This window comes from Fonsecaea nubica (assembly GCF_001646965.1).
Source record: "Fonsecaea nubica strain CBS 269.64 chromosome Unknown Scaff130, whole genome shotgun sequence".
Classification (NCBI taxonomy): domain Eukaryota; kingdom Fungi; phylum Ascomycota; class Eurotiomycetes; order Chaetothyriales; family Herpotrichiellaceae; genus Fonsecaea; species Fonsecaea nubica.
The window spans coordinates 50,006-67,495 of record NW_019173803.1 but is presented as its reverse complement, the minus strand read 5'-3'; the positions used below and the strand labels follow the sequence as shown (position 1 = coordinate 67,495).

Sequence of the window (17,490 nt, the reverse complement as noted above, 5' to 3'; positions counted from 1 at the left end):
CACCCCCCTCCCCCACTGACACATATTAAGAGATATACTGACTTATCGGGATAGCACGGAGGAGTATAAGAAGCTATTTGAACAGGTCCACTAGGTTGTCTGCGAGCACCTGACAGATCTTCCAAGTAAAGCCTTACAGGTACGTGAAGCAGCCATTGGGCATCTGGAGAGAGCTATTGTGTTGACGACCATTCTCCATTATCCAGAAACCAGCGGACACATCGGACAACGTGTGCCAAATAACCCCAATCTTTGCACAAATCCCCATCGCCGAGTCCGAGTGTTCGGTGATGCTACGACGAGCCGCTGCCGAGTACATCATCATTAACTTCATATATGATGCATTCTGGCGCCCGTTTTTCTCTGAGTATCTGGTGTCGAGCCGCGTGAATGACTCAGTGTTTCCGACGATGCATTCAGGCATGGCCGAAGCTAGAAGGGCTTTTCAACATCGGTGGAGAGTGGCCACATTGAAGACGTTGGATAAGCTCGACGAGACGAATATCGCGAACGCACAGGTCGAGATTAGGAAGCTTATTGACCTACAAATCATACGACCCTTGCAACTTCTTGTGGACGACTCCCAGGCGTTCCTCTCTGACTTGAACCAAATCTTCCCCCTGGCTATTGAACTAGGTAAAGCTGCAGAGCGCGATCAAATGAACATCATCATTGACAAGACTCCGTACGTAAGCGAACAAGATTCGGGTGGGTGGATCGACTAGTTGGACGAGAGCTATGAGCCTGACTACGGGTCTGATGAATCTCCGTCATCGCCAACTAGCGTCAACACCGCGGCTAGTTTGGTCGTCCGCACAGAGCCGTTGTTGACAAGTCCCAAGATTTTGCGTCAGGTGGAGACCAACGGAGAGATGGAGTTGATTCTTCCGGGGCGAGCGATATTCCCGCAACGGGGCATTTTCCAGGAGGGGGCCTTACAATGGCAGAAGATCCGCAATGCATCGAGCGAAGTGGCTCGGGCGATGAATGGGATGGGTCGACGACAAAGCACCAGCACCGTAGGGTTGGGGATGAGTATGCAATCGCCAATGAAGACGTCCATCCAGTGGGGTGCCTCGAGTTTGGTAGAGTAGCGAGAGTGATTCCAGGACTGGAAGATAGTAATGGGGAGTTCTAGCGGACTATATTGGACACGTCAGCGAAACTGTGCTTACCTGTCAACAGGAAAGCGTACACAAAGGTGGCCAACTATACTTGTCCCAGAAAGTACCCAGCCCTGGTCGAGTATTCTCACACACGGGTCGAGGAAATGCCGGAAGGGGCATATATGGGGAGACATACTCTGTCAATGGCAGTTTACGCTGAGGGGAGAAGTGATCTCTGTGGCGATGTTCTAAATATCCGTCCTACCGAGAGGGGGCCAGGGACATGAAGGCGGCGACGGATACTGGTTCGTCTCAATGTCTGTAATGTATAGTAGGCGGAACTCGTCCTCGCGACGGATGGAAGTGTTGTTCTGGTGGACGGCAGTGATCAAATCGTCCAAGTTCGCTTTGATACCGTGGCCCATCAAGAGGTCCACCATCTTGAGATCGTCGTTTTCAACGGCGGTCCGCATGGCCAGTGTCCTGTCGTCGACCGACTGCTCGTCATTCCCGGTGTTCGACCGGAGTAATAATTCGACTTGATCATAATCCTGAGCTTCGACAGCGTTGGTGAGTGGCCCGCGATAATCCTCTCTCAAGAAGTCAAAAAGGGGCCCCATCATTTGTCGAAAAGAGGAATAAAGGAGGAAAAAGGAGGGCAAGGGGAGGGCAGAAACCCTCTAAAAAGCGACGGCACTGATGGCTCAATTCGGCGGGAAATTTCCCTGCAAACCTCGAGACCTGCATTGAACTGTAGCCTGTCGGTGGCCTCCTGTTGCTGGGCCATTCATTGGATGGGCGACAGGGGTGGTTGTTACACAGCCTTATCGACGTGTCGACACTCCATTCGCGAGAGACAGAAAGATGAATTGAAACTGACGATTCGTCGCTGTCAGTTACTGTCATGGCATTCAATCCACGATATCTCTTTTTCGTGACGAGCAACCTAGATTAACATTGCGCACGAAGCTCAAACACAATGGGCTCGAGTTGTGTGTCCTGCAATCGCACCTTTAGGAGTGAAGAAGGCCTCAGGCAACACATGCGAGACTCTCCTGCGCACGCCTCCAATTGTGAGACCTGCAATCGCAGCTTCGGAAGCGCCGAAGCCCTCAAGCAGCACCTGCGGGATTCTCCCTTCCACAAGCAACCTCCCGAGACCCCTCTGGACAGCTTCTTTCGCTCGTTTCCGACCTTTGTCTACGATCCATCCCTTCCGCCGAGCACTTCCTACGCCCGACTGCGCAGGCACCAAGGCTGGCGGCGGGACGACACCGCGTCACAAGACGCTTGGACTCGATACCAGGACGCGTTGGCGAGCGAATTGCGCATGTGGTTCGGTTCGGAGGACGACCTGAAGGCGTGGCATTCTCTGTGTCGTGCCATTGGTGTCACGCCGCTCCCAAGAACGTGTAGGCAATGCGAGCAAGTAAGAACGCTTATCCATCGCTTTGAGTCTGAATGAGAGACTTTATATCCTGATCGGGTTCAATGCACATGTAATAGGCCGTACGGAGGACACATGTCAACATTGTCGATTTGATCGAGTGGGGCCGACGACGTGGTGGTGACACCGACGATGCCCGAGTTCCGACCTTTCGCAACGAGGCAGAGCTGCGAACCTACACCAAGAAGACGCGCAAGATATTTCGTAACACACTCGAGCATGACAATGTTGTTCTCCGACATTTGCTTCGTCACATCTTTGGCACAAGGCGATGAACGATCGAAGCACAACCGTTGCCCGATTTGCCCGATTTGCGGAGACCGTCTGCTCCTCATTGCGCCGTGTCGACTCTTGTTTGTCACTGCGTGCGTCCAACTTCTCCCTGACTGTCCCCTAGTAGTAGTGCGAGGTACAGTATATGGACGGCTATCGCGTAGGAAAGTATTGGAAAGCCAACTACCAACAGCATTGTTAGGTGCAGTCTGAAGAAGAATTCCTCTGTAAGGAGTGTCATCCATCATCCAGATCCCCGATCCTTGAATACACATACTCGGCTTCCTTTGCATCGATGTCTGGAAACTCAATGAGGGATGAAGGGTTTGTTATGTTCATCTGATACATGCGGAGGTCTATAAAGGAAATACAGCAGTGGCGAACCGCGCCGGAATACTCTCAGTCCAGGTACAGCAAAATCTTTTCGAAGGTAGAAGCCGCACTTGCAAGGCTTCGTACAAGTGTTTTACACATGAAAATCTGGGTACAGTTCTTGTCTGACGCAGCATCCCTTGGGCCCGTTAAAGGATCAGCGGGACAATCCTTTTCCCATCAGCTCCCCTGTTTCAATTTGCCTCAGCACTGTCACTATCGCCTCGCTGCACGTCCAAGGCGACCATTTCCTCCAGAGCAACCAGTTTATCCTGCAGCACGCTCGTGTCATACGTCGCCTTGCCCTCTGTCGCCCTGAGTTTTCTGAGTCTTTGCCCTTCCTTTCCTGCGTTGCCCAGGACACCGCCGATGAGAGAAATTGATCGCAGGGAATCATCATTGGCAGGTATTGGGTAGGTCACCCAGGTCGGATTCGCATCTGTGTCAATGACTCCGATTGTCGGGACATTGAACATGCCACATTCGTGCAGGCAAACCTGATTCTCGATCGGGTTCATGCATATCACCAGATCGGGACGCATGACCTGATGAAAGCCTCTTGACAGGATATCGTCGTACTGAGACAATTCATTGTCATGGATGTCGACCACCTTGACGCCACAGTCCCCAAGGATTTGTTGCCCGTTGGTCAGGGCTCCCGGGACCCATCGATGGAATATGTGGTAGCCTTCAGCCAGCTTGGCTGAATTCACGATAATCTCTTCCATGCCTTTGCGTGTCCCGATGAAGAGGATAATTCCGCCCCTCTCTGCCACTGCCTGGACAACTTTCGCCGCACGTTTCAAGTAGGCATAGGTAATATCCAACGAGATGATGTGAATACCGTCTCTTACGCCGAAAATGTAGCCACTATTTGAGGGATTCCACAACGACGTATGGTGACCGAGATGGGTCTGATTCGCGAGCAACATGGGGAGAGTGAGTTCGTCCACGGTTGGAGGCCTGCGAAGAATGGTAGACGGGTCATATGTCTGGGATAAATGCGTGCCCTGTCGAGTGGCCCGTTGCATTGCGCGACGGTGACGATTCAACTCCTTCAGATTTCGAAAAGGCAGGACATCTGCAGTGGTTGGAGTGGGTGCAGTGCTCGATGTCGAGCCGGACGAGGGTTTCGACATTGTTCGGGCCGCAGAGTGTGCATTAATGTCTGCTTGAAGAGCGCGGATCGATTTATGGTGTGACTCGACCATCTCTTCTAGCAGCCTCGTCGCGGGTGTCGGGGCGCGATCGATTGTGTCTAGGATACTTGAAGGGTCGTCGGGATGACCGGGTATTCTTGTCGTCCCTTTGGCATCTCGTTCTGAGGGTCGAAATGTCGGATTGTCTGCGGAGATGCTTGTTGCATATGTTCGATTGACAGTCCGCGATGACTGTGCCAACACTGTCCGGCCTGGAGATCATTAGAAGTGAAGTCAACCCATTGTCAAGCTGTACATACCATGCCGGGCACAAAACTGTCTGATGATCATGGTCGCTGAGCTCTGGCAGCAAAATTGTAAAGGGCGCATTGAGACTTTCTTCCCCCAAGCTGATCTGGGCTGGTGTCGGATTTGGGCTTGGCAGAAAGACAGGCCGACGTGCAAACAAGACAAACAAAGCAAACACAGCAAATATCAACCCAACATCCCCGTTTCCTCTCGCACCCTTCAATATTATTGCCCGTCTTGTTCAATGTTGTGTTTGAAGACACTCGCTAATGAGATGTGATCCGGAACCCGATGTCAGGCGCGCACCCTTTCTCACAGCCACAGAGGTAGGCGCTGCAAACTCCATATGTACGGCTTACCAGCAGTTACCGGAGCGGACTCAGGGTCAAACACGAACAAGCCCCCCCTTATGGACCAGTAGATCCGGAAATCGTTCTTTCCGCTGCACGATCCCGCCGACACGAAACAGAATCCCCCAATATCTCAACGGCCGTGACGGCTATTGGCATTCCTTCAACATATACAGCATGATGTAGTGTTGCTTGTCTACTGGACGCTATGTTTGGCCTTTGTTTGATATCTTTGGGTGGGCGCCATTGCCAAGTACCCGCCCGAGCTGTAGAAAGCTCATAAAGCCGGGACAGAAAAGCTGAGAGCTCTTCTTTGATTCCATCTTGTTTATCTCCAGCCCCCTGAAAACCCAAACGACTCTTCAGCTTATAGCGAGATTATGGAGAGACCAGCCATGGAAACGGTGAGCGTAAACTTTTAAGCAAAGACCAATCTAAAGCTAAAGCTAGAGCAGGACCGGCCACGTCGCAACTTCAATCCAAGGAAGACCAAACGATATGGACGACAGACCTTTGATCCAGATTTCCTGGTCAAGTACAGCCCCAAATGGAAATACGCCCGTCTCTACAATTTCCCTTATCCCGGTGCTCACTGGCAACCTCGGATGCGGACCATGGTGGTTGCTGTTGACGGAGGATCTCGCGGCAACAATCGCAACGACCCCAAGTCTCGAGCTGCGTATGGCGTCTACTTTGGACCAAACTGCCCACGCAACATGCTGGGTCGGTTGCCTCCGAGTGTACCACAAACGAGTTCCCGTGCCGAGCTTGAAGCGGTCCGCAAGGCCCTTGAGATTGTCCAGGACATGAAGCATGCCGGCGAACTCGATGGCTGGCGTGAGATCATCATCAAGCTGGACTCAGACTATGTGGCCAAGAGTCTCGGTGAATACATCTGGACCTGGGAGCGGAATGGCTTCATGACCAGAAAGGGTACCCCTGTGGAGCACGGTGACCTGATTCGCGAGTTACATGGCACTATCACGCAGTTGGAGCGGGATGGAGCGGTGCGATTCTGGAGGGTTGGACGCGAGTGGAATCGAGAAGCCGATGCGTTGGTGAACCAGGCCTTGGATGTAAGTGCCAACACCCGACCCCTATCCAAATCCCCTATATCCATCCACGGCTTGCGCATGCTCACAGGAAACAAGGACGCTTCTGACAGCGGCTATGAAGATTCTTGAGAATACAGAGCATGGTTGGTCATTTCGACTTGGACGATGCGCTTTTTGAAAAGAGTGGTTTGAATTCTTTGCCCGACTTTTACTAGGCGCTTACATTGGGTTCCAGCACCTTGAGCCACGATGGAATTATCAAGATTTAGTTTGTATTGATGGTGATAGGGGAGAAGGGGGGGGTTATGTACCGAGTACAACTGTGTTAGTAGTCTAGTTTGCCGTTTGTCTAGGTATAGGTAGGTAGGTAGGTAGGTAATAGTATCTTATGTATGGGATTTGTTTGTCTGGTCTTTTTGAAAGCTTGTGCTCCTTGCCTCGTGGGAAGGAGAGTAGATAGATTCAAAGCTCCCTTCGCCGCGAGATCGTTGGCTTGACCAAGATTGTCCAGGGGAAGAGGGATACGAAGGTTGGTTCAGCCCAGCCCAGCTCATCCAAGGAAGCGGTCATCACACAAGTGACTAACCAAGTACCGACCCAGACTAATAAGGAATGAGAAGGCTTGTGGTGTATTATGTTGTCTGGACTTGCGCAAAGACAAAGACAAAGACACAGACATGCCCGTCAGTGGTGGCAAGACTTGTTTCGTGGTCGAGAGTCAAGAGTTCGAGACTTTGGTAGACGCGGCGGCGAAGACTCTTACGGTTGAGGACCTCGAAAGAACCCACGACCTGGCACCAGCTTCTGGCTGTGCGATAATTTTTTTTTTTCTTCTTCTTGATAAAAGTCCGTTAAGAGCCTGCAAGTTCTCTCTCGATTCGACTGATTATAGCAGTAGTGAACACTTGTTGAATTGTCTGCCCACTCTGCCCGGGTCAGAACTTCCTCGTCTTCTTCCTTACCTGAGCCCTTTCTCCAGATTTGAGATTTCATAACGGAATTCACTTCTCTCTCCTGTCAGAACTGTCCACTCACGAGCAAATCAAGATGGACATTCTCGCCGAGTTGGAGAGCATGGCCCTCAATGTTTCAGACGTACGTGAAGACACAACCTCCGAGGCCGATGTCGCACGATGGCAACGGCTATTTGGCTTTGGGAGGCCAGAGGCCACACGCCGAATCGAAGAATACCGGAGTGACTACTCCAGGACCAGGATCTCGGACGACCTCTGGGATACAGTCAAGAGCCGAAAGGAGGCAGAGGGATATGATCGAGAAGCATACGAATATTCCCTCAAGAATCGACCACAAGCACATACCCCAACACCCTCGGCAGCAACGGTGTCAGGCACTTTCATCGTGCAGTTGATGGAGCCTCTGGGCTCAGCGGAAAAAATCATGGATGTGGCTGGCTTAGCGGAGGCTCCGTTGATCGTGACGGGAGCAGGCGAGCATGGCCAAGCGAGTTTCTGCCAGATCGACGGCGTCACGAGGGCGAAGTTGCTCGACTGGGTCGCCGAGCACCATAGCGGTTTCCAGCCTACGATTGTGCGTTTGACCAAGGCCAAGAAGAGTCTCTGCTCGCGGAGCACAGCCCCAACTCTCGCACAAGACTCGACCATGCCTCAAAACCGGCTGGACGACGAAAAGGATATTCCTCGGCCATCACAGGACGAATACCCAGTGTGGTATTTCTTCTACGGCATTCTGGCTGATCCGGAAGTGCTGAAACATCACCTCAGTTTGGACGCCGAGCCTTCTCTTGTGCCGGCGTCTATCGAAGGTGGCGAAGTTGGACTCTGGTCAGGCAAGTACAGAGCCTTGGTGGATTCATGGTCAGAATCGGCCAAGGTGTTTGGGAGCGCGTTTCTCGTTCAGTCCCAGGATCAGGAGGACGCGCTGAGGTTTTACGAGACAGACAGGTACGAGGTTGTGCGATGCCGTATCTTGACAGAGCAGGGGAATTTGCGGGGGTTGACATTTCGCTTCGACGGGCTGCCAGAGGATCTGGGATAGATAGAGGAGTGTTTGTTGGTGATTGGTCAGGTGATCAGTGAAATGATGATTTGCATGGTGGAGCACCAGCCCCTGAATACCAAGACACTAGTCCAATTATGCGCTGGGCCTTGGAGGCTTGGCATCCATCCACTTTTTCTTGTTTCTTCTGGTTTGTTTTCCCTCGTGCTTCGCCCTCCAAATTATTGATGCTTCACTATTGCGATCCTGCCACGCTGTGCCCCAAATAATGTTCAATACTTTCTTCTTCCAGATCCCAAATCCGGCGCATGGCATTGGGAGAAGGTACGCCACTCGATCTGTTGGGTTTCGATCTGGCTCTCCAACCTCTCAGCAGCCACGGACAAGTTGTACAAACCCTCATCTTTATTGGTCCCGCCTTGTCTTCCCCCAGCGCCGCCCAGCCTGACTTTGAAACGCGCCGTGACATTTGCCTCGTGAGCATCTGGACCGCGCAATTTCACCTTGTGTCTTGGAACATGTTCATCTCGCGCAGGTTTTCACGCAGACGGGACCAGAGGTCTAGGTAACTTGGCATGAACGCTTGACTCACCGGCGCCTCTTTGCTTTGCTGTCGCCGTCTCTCACTATTGAGCTTGTCAGGATTCAGTGGACTGACGATATCAAAGTAGTGCGCCCTACCTATTACCTATTATTACCAGGATTGCCAGCCTCTTGACGGGCTGGATCTGAAGTTGCGAGCTTGGCTCCCCCAGTCCTGAGTACTTGTACATATCCGCATCGTCAGCCACTTTTTGATGACAGTTTATGTACTTCCCAGCTTCCTAGCCGGTCCCTTCTTGAACAGCTGCTGTTGTTAACATTCTTGATCAACCTTTTGAGTTGCCCATTCGTTCTGAGTCGCCCTTCACCCATTGCACCTCAGCGTCCTCTCTTTTTCATCTTCTACACTTTCCCACTTCTTCGGTGACAACGTCCAGCTCCATAGCTCGGACGAAAGCTTGCGAATTCATTTCCACACAATAACAACTTATTCCCATCACCAACGCCACCACGATGCGCTCTCTCCTTTTGGTGGTTGTGGGGGCCCTCCCCCTCTTGACTTCTGCATGGTCAGAACACACTCTCTTGACCCGAGCCACGGGAAACGCGACGTCGTGTGAATCGGGCGACAAGGTCTGCGGCGCCTTCTGCATCCCAAGCGACTACACCTGCTGTCCTGATCTCGAAGGTGGTTGCTCGTCCAAGTCGGTTTGCCAGAAGGGCGACAACGACGTGTACGGATGTTGCCCTGTTGGGGACACGTGCTCGGGTGACGGCGGCGCCGAGTTCCTTGACAGTGAGAGTTCGACGTCAACCAACACGGCCGATGCCTCGGTTGCCTCCAAGACGACTACAGCGACCAATGCAGCTCAGCCTCAGGTCATGGCCAACGGACTTGCAGTTGCCATTGTCGCCGCCGGTATCGCCGCTCTCCTATAATAACGGGTTATACCGCGTACCTACGCTACCTCATCACCTCACCACCTCACCACCTCAAACTCGGAGTCGAATGAATCAACGGAGTTGTTGCATGATTGTGAAGCGGCATCAGGGGAAATCATTATGCGGAGGAGGTGGAGGGTCGAGCTGGCTTTTTAAGGGGTCTCATGTTTGGTGTTTGAATTTTATTGATATCCCCATGGATGCATAATTCGCCATGCGCAATCAGGCTAGGTTGTTCGAGTTTTGAAATCCATACCGCCGTCCATCTCGTGTCAGTTTGGCCAGTTTGTTGTCTTTGTTTCCGTCGGCTTGGTTCTTCTTCTTCTTTCCCTCATCAGGTCTTTTTTTGTCACTTATTTTTAATTACAGTCAGTGTCTTGCGACGAGGGAGATGGACACACGCGGGTGACAAGTTCAGCCATGTGAAAGAAGACGAAACGACATGGACAAAGAAGACCTGCTGTTCACCCAAAGTGTCATGCACGCGCATCCCCTTCAATCGGAGTTCCTTGCCCGCATTCGTTTTTCCCTTCTATTTTTTTTTCTCCGCCAATTTCCCTTTTCCCACTCTTGTCTCCTCTCTCCTCTTTTCCCCCACACGCGTTCCTGGGGTTCTACGCTATTTGGTTCGTACTCGGCAATTCGACAAAAGTCCATGTCCATGTACTCGACACTCCTTAGTCGGTAGCCTCTAACTTGTCGCGACTCCTCTATCCGGCGGTCGGCTCGGGGACTGACTCGATTCTCGTCAACCTCGTCACATGTTTTGTTTGTTACTAACCAACCCAAGAGTGAGGAGAAAGAAAAAAAAGGCAGCAGCGGCAGAGGTGGGTTTTATCCGAGGTAACGCAGCGGGTTGAGGTGGATGAATGACTCTGTCTTGTCAGTCTGTCCGTCTCTCTGCACAGGGTATCTGGGTTACGTAGCGAGGTAGGTATATTATATGTGACTTTTCTTACATACGTTCTTGATGTCGTGTGGCTGACGGGTATAATAGGTTGGTCGTCTTATCCCATCACATCGTCGCTGTTGTTCATTTTCCGCACCAGACAACTCACCATTATTGCATTCTCTCCTCTCCTCTTCTCTTACCCTTTCGTTTTCTCTGTGTCTCTTGACCCTATTTCTCGTTTTCCACGAGTCGTAAAACCACCCCACCATCACTTTCTCCCCTCTTCTCTGAGGAAGAAAAGCGAACCCACACTTACCGACAGGAAATCTCCACAGAGATACAACCACCCTTTTTGGACTTCGGGACATATAATCTACAAAGATGTCGTCCATGAGAGCAGCCCGGTTTTACGGCAACAGGGACATTCGCGTCGAAGAGGTCCCCATCCCCGAACCGGGGCCGGGAGAATGTCTCGTCGAGGTGGAGTGGTGCGGGATCTGTGGGAGTGATTTGCACGAGTATGCTGCCGGTAAGTTTGTGGACTTGCCCTTTGGTTTTCTTGGGAGGTGTATTGAATGGAAGAGGAAGAGGACGAGGAAGAGGAGGAGGAGGTGGTGGTGACGGTGACAACGCCAACAATACTGAGTGCCCCAGCGAACCATATCTCGCTACCCACCTACTAAACACAACTCCAACCGCAGGTCCCGTGCTGATGCGCACCGTCGACCCGACCACGGGTGAGCCGCGCCCCATCATCTTCGGCCACGAGTTCTGCGGGCGCCTGAAATCCGTGCCTCCCGGCTCCAAGCTCCAGGTCGGGCAGGCCGTCATGGTCGACCCGCACTGCATCTGCCGGACGTGCAGCTCGTGCACGGCGGGCGACGACCACATCTGCCACAAACTGGGCTTCATCGGCGGCAGCAGCGGCAAGGGCGGCGGGTTGTCCGAGTACGCCACGGTCGAGGAGGCGCACTGCCTCCCGCTGCCGGACAACGTGAGCCTCGAGTACGCGGCCGTCATCGAGCCGCTGGTCGTGTGCCACCACGCGGCCAAGGCGTCGGGCCTGGACCTGGCCGGGCTGAACGTGCTGATCCTCGGCGGCGGCCCCGTCGGCGCGGCCCTCATGTCCGTGCTGCGCGCCCACCGCGTCAACAAGATCGTGCTGAGCGAGCCCACGGCCAAGCGGAAAGAGCAGGCCAAGGACGTCGTCGACCGGGTCGTCGACCCGCGCTCCGAAAAGGTCGGCGACGTCTGTCGCGAACTGACGGGCGGCAAGGGCGTCGATGTCGTCTTTGACTGTGCGGGCGTGCAGCCCGCGCTGGAGGCCGGGTTTGACGCCTTGAGGTCCGGCGGGACCTTTGTCAATGTCGCTGTGTGGGAGAAGCCCGTGAGTTTTTCTTTCGACCTCTTCCCAGAGCGTATTCCCCGTATATTTCTATCCATACACACACACATATATATATGGGTGTATCAGAAAGAAAATGTCCCTTTTTATCCAGACCCTGCGGAGAGGAGAGAGAAAGGTTTCTTGATCAACGCAATAACTAACTGATTCGGTGTCAAGATCCAAATCCAATTCCTGCCCTTCTTCTTCAAGGAGGTCAAGTTCATGAGCTCTTGCTGCTACAACGAGCAGGATTTCAAGGAGGTCATGGAGTTGATGGCCAAAGGCAAGTCAAGTCAAGTCAAGTCTACTTTCTTACAATATTACACATCTGCACACGACACAATTACGCATGAAGTGGATATCACAACCTCCCACCCATCCATACATGCATACATATATCTCCCCCCTGCGCCTGCGGCAGAAGTGTGTCCACTGACTCAAGGACCCACCGGCAGGCTCCTTTCAAGGCTACGAGAAAATGGTCACCAGCCGCATCGCCCTCGAGGACACGGGACCCAAGGGGTTCGAGGAACTGGTCAATAACCGGGACGATCAGATCAAGATTCTGATTTCGCCAAAGATTCGATGAGATTACTAAGAAAGGGAGACGGAGAGCGAGGGAGAGATCAAGAGAAATGTAGAGGGAGGGAGAGAGAGCCTTTTCCTTCCTTCCTCAGAGGCCGACAATCTTCCGACTTGAGTATCATTCATATAGCATATTTTTATCTATATCAGTATCAATATCCGTGCCCACGTCCGTATCCACGTCCACATCTAATGTTAGGTCATTCTCAATATTGTAGGTGACAAGGGAGGGAGGGAGAGAATAGCATAGAACGGGACATTGATTATTCTTTTCGGTGGTGTATGTGGTCTCTGTTTGGACCTGTATATATCCTACGTACTTTTATCATCACCAGCACCAGCAAACTACTCCTGGGCCATGCAAGAAAAACCTTGACCTAGTTTCGCAGAACCCAATGGCAAGGACCACGGCTCAAATACTCGCCCGCCGCGGCGCCATCGCCCTCAACAACTTCTTGCCCTCCTCATCGCCCGCATCGACCCACGCGTCGATGATTCCGTTCAACTGGCCCTCGTTGCGCAACCTGGCAAGAAACTCCTTGGCGTAACTGTACCCGACCTCGTAGATCTCGTCGAACTTGGCAAACTCCAACGTCCCGTACGCTTCGATGGGCGGCCGCATGTATATGCAGCCCGGGGTGGCTTTGGCGCGCTCCAGTGCGTCAACCGAGGAGACGTACGCGAGCCGAGCTTGGATGTCGGACAGGGTCGGTGGATTAGGAATCGACGAGAATGGGTTCCAGCGGTTGAGCAACGACCAAAAGCCCGAGAGCGTGTCGCCATACTGTTGCGGAGTGTCGTCGTCCACGGCGCCAACGTCGACTGCGAATACGAGATCGGTCCCCAGAGACTTCATGTGTTGGACCGTGAGGTTGTCAATGTATCCGCCGTCGAGGAGCATGCTGCCCTCATCACATATGGGCGGGATCAACCCAGCGAGGGACATGCTGGCCCGGACATACCTCCACGCATATCCCGAAGTGTGGATCTCGGCTCGCGATTTGCTAATGTTGGTCGTGTTGCAGTAGAATGGCAGCCAAAAGTCTTCAATCTGTGAATCCCCGAATGCCTTGAATATGCCCCGGTTGAACTCGTGGCCCGTCGTGTATGACGCCGAAGGGTAGGTCAAGTCGAGCGCAAATCGCCACATGCTGCCCATCCGTCCGGCAAATTTCTTTGCACGTCCGTACATTGGCACCACATCGGCGTCGCGGGCATAGAGCGCTCCCAAAAATGCACCGATCGAAGTCCCCCCAACAATGTCAATCGGGATGCCGGCCTCTTCCAGAGCCTGGATGACCCCAATGTGGGAAATACCACGCGCACCTCCTCCACCGAGCACCAGCCCAACAGATTTGCCGCAGAGTCGTCTCGCAAGTCGATGCAGGTCGCCTTTGAAAGGGGTGTCGGCAGAGTACAGCGGAGCGTGGCGAACTCTACGCGAGGTGTATTTCTGTATCTCTGCTTGAATGACCTGAACGCTTTGCTTGATCGCCGAGCCGAACCTTCTAGGAGGTGAGTGAGGCGTGGCCTCTGGGCTCACACGAAATGCCATCTGGATGTGATGATGACCACCATTGATCCACATCCGGTTGCTCATCCATCTCCTGGTCAAGCCAGGCTGTGAATATCGGTCGACGTGGAGCAGCACAAGGTCCTTCCGGGCTGTTGTCTTCATTCCCAGAAGGAATCGCTCGTACTCACCAATATTCGGCGAACTCTCGGCCAAGCCAACCAGCAGGATGCAGTCTGCTTGCGAGATACAAGTCTGGGTCCAAGGCGCGTTCACACTGGTATCTGCAATGTAGAGCACCATACCGTATTTCTCTTCGAGGTCGGCGAGGTACTGCGCCAACTTCAGGCGACCCATTCGGTTAAAGGCATGTCGACCGAGATGGCTCAGAATGATGGCTTGGTTCAGCAGAGTAACGCCACTTGGCACTCCGGTCTGGCTCAAGGCTGCCAGTAAACGATTGCCGAATTCAACCACTGGGACACCGGCGGTAACTGGTAACACTGCGATCGTTCGGAGATTCAGGGTCGATGTGCTCGAGTCACTCAGCGCGGCCCTCTTTCTCTCTTGGCCCTTTTCTGTCAACGGGGCTTCGATGAGCGCTCGCATGCGCTGTGCGATCAACTTGGAAATTTGGATGGTGATATTGGGATGCTCCTGGGCCAGACTGTTAAACAGGCTCCTCGGGAACTTTGCCAGCTCTGTATCACGTATAGCGTGCAGGGTTGCGGGCCTGGTACCATCCGTCATAACTTCCAACTCGCCGATGCTCTCGCCTTGACCGTATTCGCCGGTCACCCGCATCGTTCCACCCTCAAGCTCGCGCACTGCCCTCAGTCGCCCGTTGAGGACAATGTAGATGGCATCGCTGTCGTCGCCCTGATGATGGATGACCTGGCCAGCATTGACTTGTACCCACTCGAGAGCAAAATCAATGTGTAAGATCAGCCTGGGGAGAAGACTGGTGAGCCGTTTCGCCATCGTCAAGAGGACAATAGGATACTTCTCGGCGACCCTTTCCAACGCAGACCGAGGCAGGAAACCGACATAGACATCTGTTTTCGCGGTCACGTCCGTAAACGATCTGTAGGACGACAATGTGCCAACATAGCCGGCAATGCCGCCAGGTTTGACCAGAAATAATGTCTTTTGCACCATTCTTTTGTTCTCCTTGGGCTGTCCGGGAAAGCCAGCGGTCGACTGAGTCCGGGAAGTGGAGGTTCTAGTTCTTCGCAGCCGTGGAAATGTCTCGTCGTGGGAGCCTCTGCGCGATCGGTGGCGATCGACCGATTCTTGTCTTTCTTCTTTCTCTTCAATGGGGATGCTGACGTCTAAGAACCCGTCGATAACATAGTAGAGACCTGGGTTCCGTTCGCCTTGTTCGACCAAAACAGAGCCCTTGGGAAAAAACACAATCTCGACATCGTCCATCAATTCTTCACTCAAGGTTCGGTTGTTCAGCGAACCACCGACACTGGCGGCCGAAGCCGTTATGGACTCGGACTCGCCATCCGCTGAGCCTTCGTAAGGGTCAATGAAGCCAAAGGCGTTATTGAAAATTGCCGTCTGGCGTTTCGCATCATACGAGACAAGCCGTGGAGACTGTTCGACCGAGACCGGACCTCCTTTCAAGGCCTGAGTTACTGACTCGCTCAATCCGAGAGCCTTGGCCATGCATTCAAGCACAGACTCACGAAACAAACTGTCTTCATGAACGGAATCCTGTCGATGGGGCATGTCGCTGTGGAATGAAGTCTGGCGAAACGGCGGTTGTTCGCGGTTCCCCATCGGGCTCATATCCAATCTGAAGCCGTCAGGGGCTCCCATACTCGTCCAGTTCGAGGTGGAGCGGAGGTGGAGGCTAGTAGGTCTCTGACTTGGCCTCGATGCGCCATGCAGATCGCCCGAGCTGACATTTCTGTCTCCTATTCCCGGCCGCACAGAATTGGGCGCTGAAGAAGAGGCGGCACCCTTTGCTGCATTGAGCCGGGCGATTGTGGCTGCTTCTCTGCGAAGTCCACTGGAAGACCGGCGTCGACCAGCCGTCGGGTTGTGCAATGCGATCCCCTTCATCCCTTCTTCGGGCCCAATCCTCTCTCGTTCCTTTGCAAATTTGTCCCGCAACCGGTCAAGGGTGTGGCCGCGGATATGGTTGGGCAGATCATAACTGGTGTATTTATTCATCAGCTTCTCGATCTGCAGGACCTCCGAGGTCAGCCCGAGATACTGGTGTGCGGTCGACAGCGTCACTCGGTGCAGCCTTGTCAGTATGACCTGAACTATGTGGGCAGTGGCCTTGGGGTACACTCTAGTCAAGCGTCGAAACGCGCTTGCTGGGATGATGGCTATTGTGGTGTCAACCACCGCCCTCGCCACAATATCAGGGTGCGCAGAAACCGAGGACTTGGGTCTGGCTTGCTTGTTCTTATAGTGGTGTTCATCAAAGGCAGATCCAAGTGTCAAAGGTGGAACACTAGGCAGCCTCGCTTTCTGCGTCTCGCTGAGAGCGCCAGCGACGGCCGACCCTGGCGTGGGCGGATCCATGATTGGGCTGGCAACGTTGGAATCGGGCGTGCGGGTGACATGGTTGGTAAATCGCGTACCATTGGGGATCTGATCGTCATGGCGCAGCTTGACATCTTCGGTGAACAAGGACAAGATGGAGAATAGAGAGGACATTGAGGCACCATTTTTAACTTCGGTCAATAACTGATAGCCCTGATTGCCTTCCCGATATCCTTCGTCTTCGTCGAACAGGTCAATTTGACCAGTACTGGTGCCTTCGGGTGTGTCTCTCAACGACTTGACAAATATCTGGACCAACCCATCCACCACCAGACAAAACCCTTTCTCTTCCTCGAGCAGCAGTGTCTCCCCGGCAATGAGCTTCCTAGTCTGCATCGTTCGCGTCAACTCGTGAAAGATCGGCCTCTCCAGGTATCCAAACACCTTGATCGCGCTCAGGAATTCGTCGAGGTAGTTGGCCAAGCCCGGTTTCGAGTCCCCATCTTGCGTGTCTGGAAACAAATCGAGCTGGGGCTCTTTTCGCTGCGGCTCTTGAGGCAGGTGTGTATAATAATTGAGGAAACGGTAGCGGATGAACCAACTGACGGTCGAGAATATTGCGACGAAAATGACGAGTCTGCCAGCTGTTAGTAGAACGTCACAGTGAAACGAGTGAGGGGAAGATCACTCACAGGGTAGTGAAATTCATGGTAAAGGTCAAACTCATCGAGAACAGAGTGAACAACCATGTCGGCAGTGTTATTGTACAGAATCCTATGATCCATAACAACGCATGAGGGAGAAAAGTCACGAGGGAGACGAGTGCAGCAACAAAGCCCCTTCCAGGCGAGGATTGTCCATGTCCCACCGGAGGTTGTGAGCTCGCAGCGGAGGCATTCATGATGGCGACCCCGAGCACAAGGACAACTTGAGGCTCGTGGGGGTTTGTGCAAGTGGGAGACTAGGCTAGAGGAGCTCAAGGGTAAGACTGAGCGATCCGAGGCCAGCCACTGAGCACGTCACGAGGAGCAGACATTGCTTCTGGAGCTACTTGCCGGGCGAATGGAGGCAGTGCTCTTGCATTGCGGACTGGAA

The 17,490-nt window shown here is 53.2% G+C and overlaps 8 protein-coding genes across 8 annotated transcripts; 5 read left to right on the top strand and 3 right to left on the bottom strand.

Moving 5' to 3' along the window:
• Nucleotides 1-1,354: 1,354 nt before the first annotated feature.
• On the bottom strand, nt 1,355-1,726 carry AYO20_11029 (hypothetical protein; the record flags this gene model as incomplete). Its single annotated transcript, XM_022649283.1, has 1 exon — nt 1,355-1,726. One exon carries the CDS (start codon nt 1,724-1,726, stop codon nt 1,355-1,357), a length of 372 nt encoding a protein of 123 aa, XP_022494766.1.
• Nucleotides 1,727-2,085: 359 nt separating this feature from the next.
• On the top strand, nt 2,086-2,828 carry AYO20_11028 (hypothetical protein; the record flags this gene model as incomplete). The annotated part of the gene is made up of 2 exons (XM_022649282.1): nt 2,086-2,535; nt 2,613-2,828. 2 exons carry the CDS (start codon nt 2,086-2,088, stop codon nt 2,826-2,828), a joined length of 666 nt encoding a protein of 221 aa, XP_022494765.1.
• A 564-nt stretch (nt 2,829-3,392) lies between these two features.
• AYO20_11027 (ribosomal protein S2) lies at nt 3,393-4,688 on the bottom strand (the record flags this gene model as incomplete). Its single annotated transcript, XM_022649281.1, has 2 exons — nt 3,393-4,609; nt 4,658-4,688. 2 exons carry the CDS (start codon nt 4,686-4,688, stop codon nt 3,393-3,395), a joined length of 1,248 nt encoding a protein of 415 aa, XP_022494764.1.
• A 703-nt stretch (nt 4,689-5,391) lies between these two features.
• AYO20_11026 (hypothetical protein) lies at nt 5,392-6,180 on the top strand (the record flags this gene model as incomplete). Its single annotated transcript, XM_022649280.1, has 2 exons — nt 5,392-5,400; nt 5,452-6,180. 2 exons carry the CDS (start codon nt 5,392-5,394, stop codon nt 6,178-6,180), a joined length of 738 nt encoding a protein of 245 aa, XP_022494763.1.
• Nucleotides 6,181-7,098: 918 nt separating this feature from the next.
• Nucleotides 7,099-8,067, top strand: AYO20_11025 (hypothetical protein; the record flags this gene model as incomplete). Its single annotated transcript, XM_022649279.1, has 1 exon — nt 7,099-8,067. One exon carries the CDS (start codon nt 7,099-7,101, stop codon nt 8,065-8,067), a length of 969 nt encoding a protein of 322 aa, XP_022494762.1.
• A 1,017-nt stretch (nt 8,068-9,084) lies between these two features.
• AYO20_11024 (hypothetical protein) lies at nt 9,085-9,510 on the top strand (the record flags this gene model as incomplete). Its single annotated transcript, XM_022649278.1, has 1 exon — nt 9,085-9,510. The coding sequence occupies one exon, from the start codon at nt 9,085-9,087 to the stop codon at nt 9,508-9,510; it is 426 nt and encodes a 141-aa protein (XP_022494761.1).
• A 1,276-nt stretch (nt 9,511-10,786) lies between these two features.
• AYO20_11023 (chlorophyll synthesis pathway protein BchC) lies at nt 10,787-12,381 on the top strand (the record flags this gene model as incomplete). Its single annotated transcript, XM_022649277.1, has 4 exons — nt 10,787-10,934; nt 11,107-11,792; nt 11,970-12,146; nt 12,235-12,381. 4 exons carry the CDS (start codon nt 10,787-10,789, stop codon nt 12,379-12,381), a joined length of 1,158 nt encoding a protein of 385 aa, XP_022494760.1.
• A 408-nt stretch (nt 12,382-12,789) lies between these two features.
• On the bottom strand, nt 12,790-17,104 carry AYO20_11022 (hypothetical protein; the record flags this gene model as incomplete). Its single annotated transcript, XM_022649276.1, has 2 exons — nt 12,790-17,032; nt 17,088-17,104. The coding sequence occupies 2 exons, from the start codon at nt 17,102-17,104 to the stop codon at nt 12,790-12,792; spliced, it is 4,260 nt and encodes a 1,419-aa protein (XP_022494759.1).
• Between the last annotated feature and the right edge of the window lie 386 nt (nt 17,105-17,490).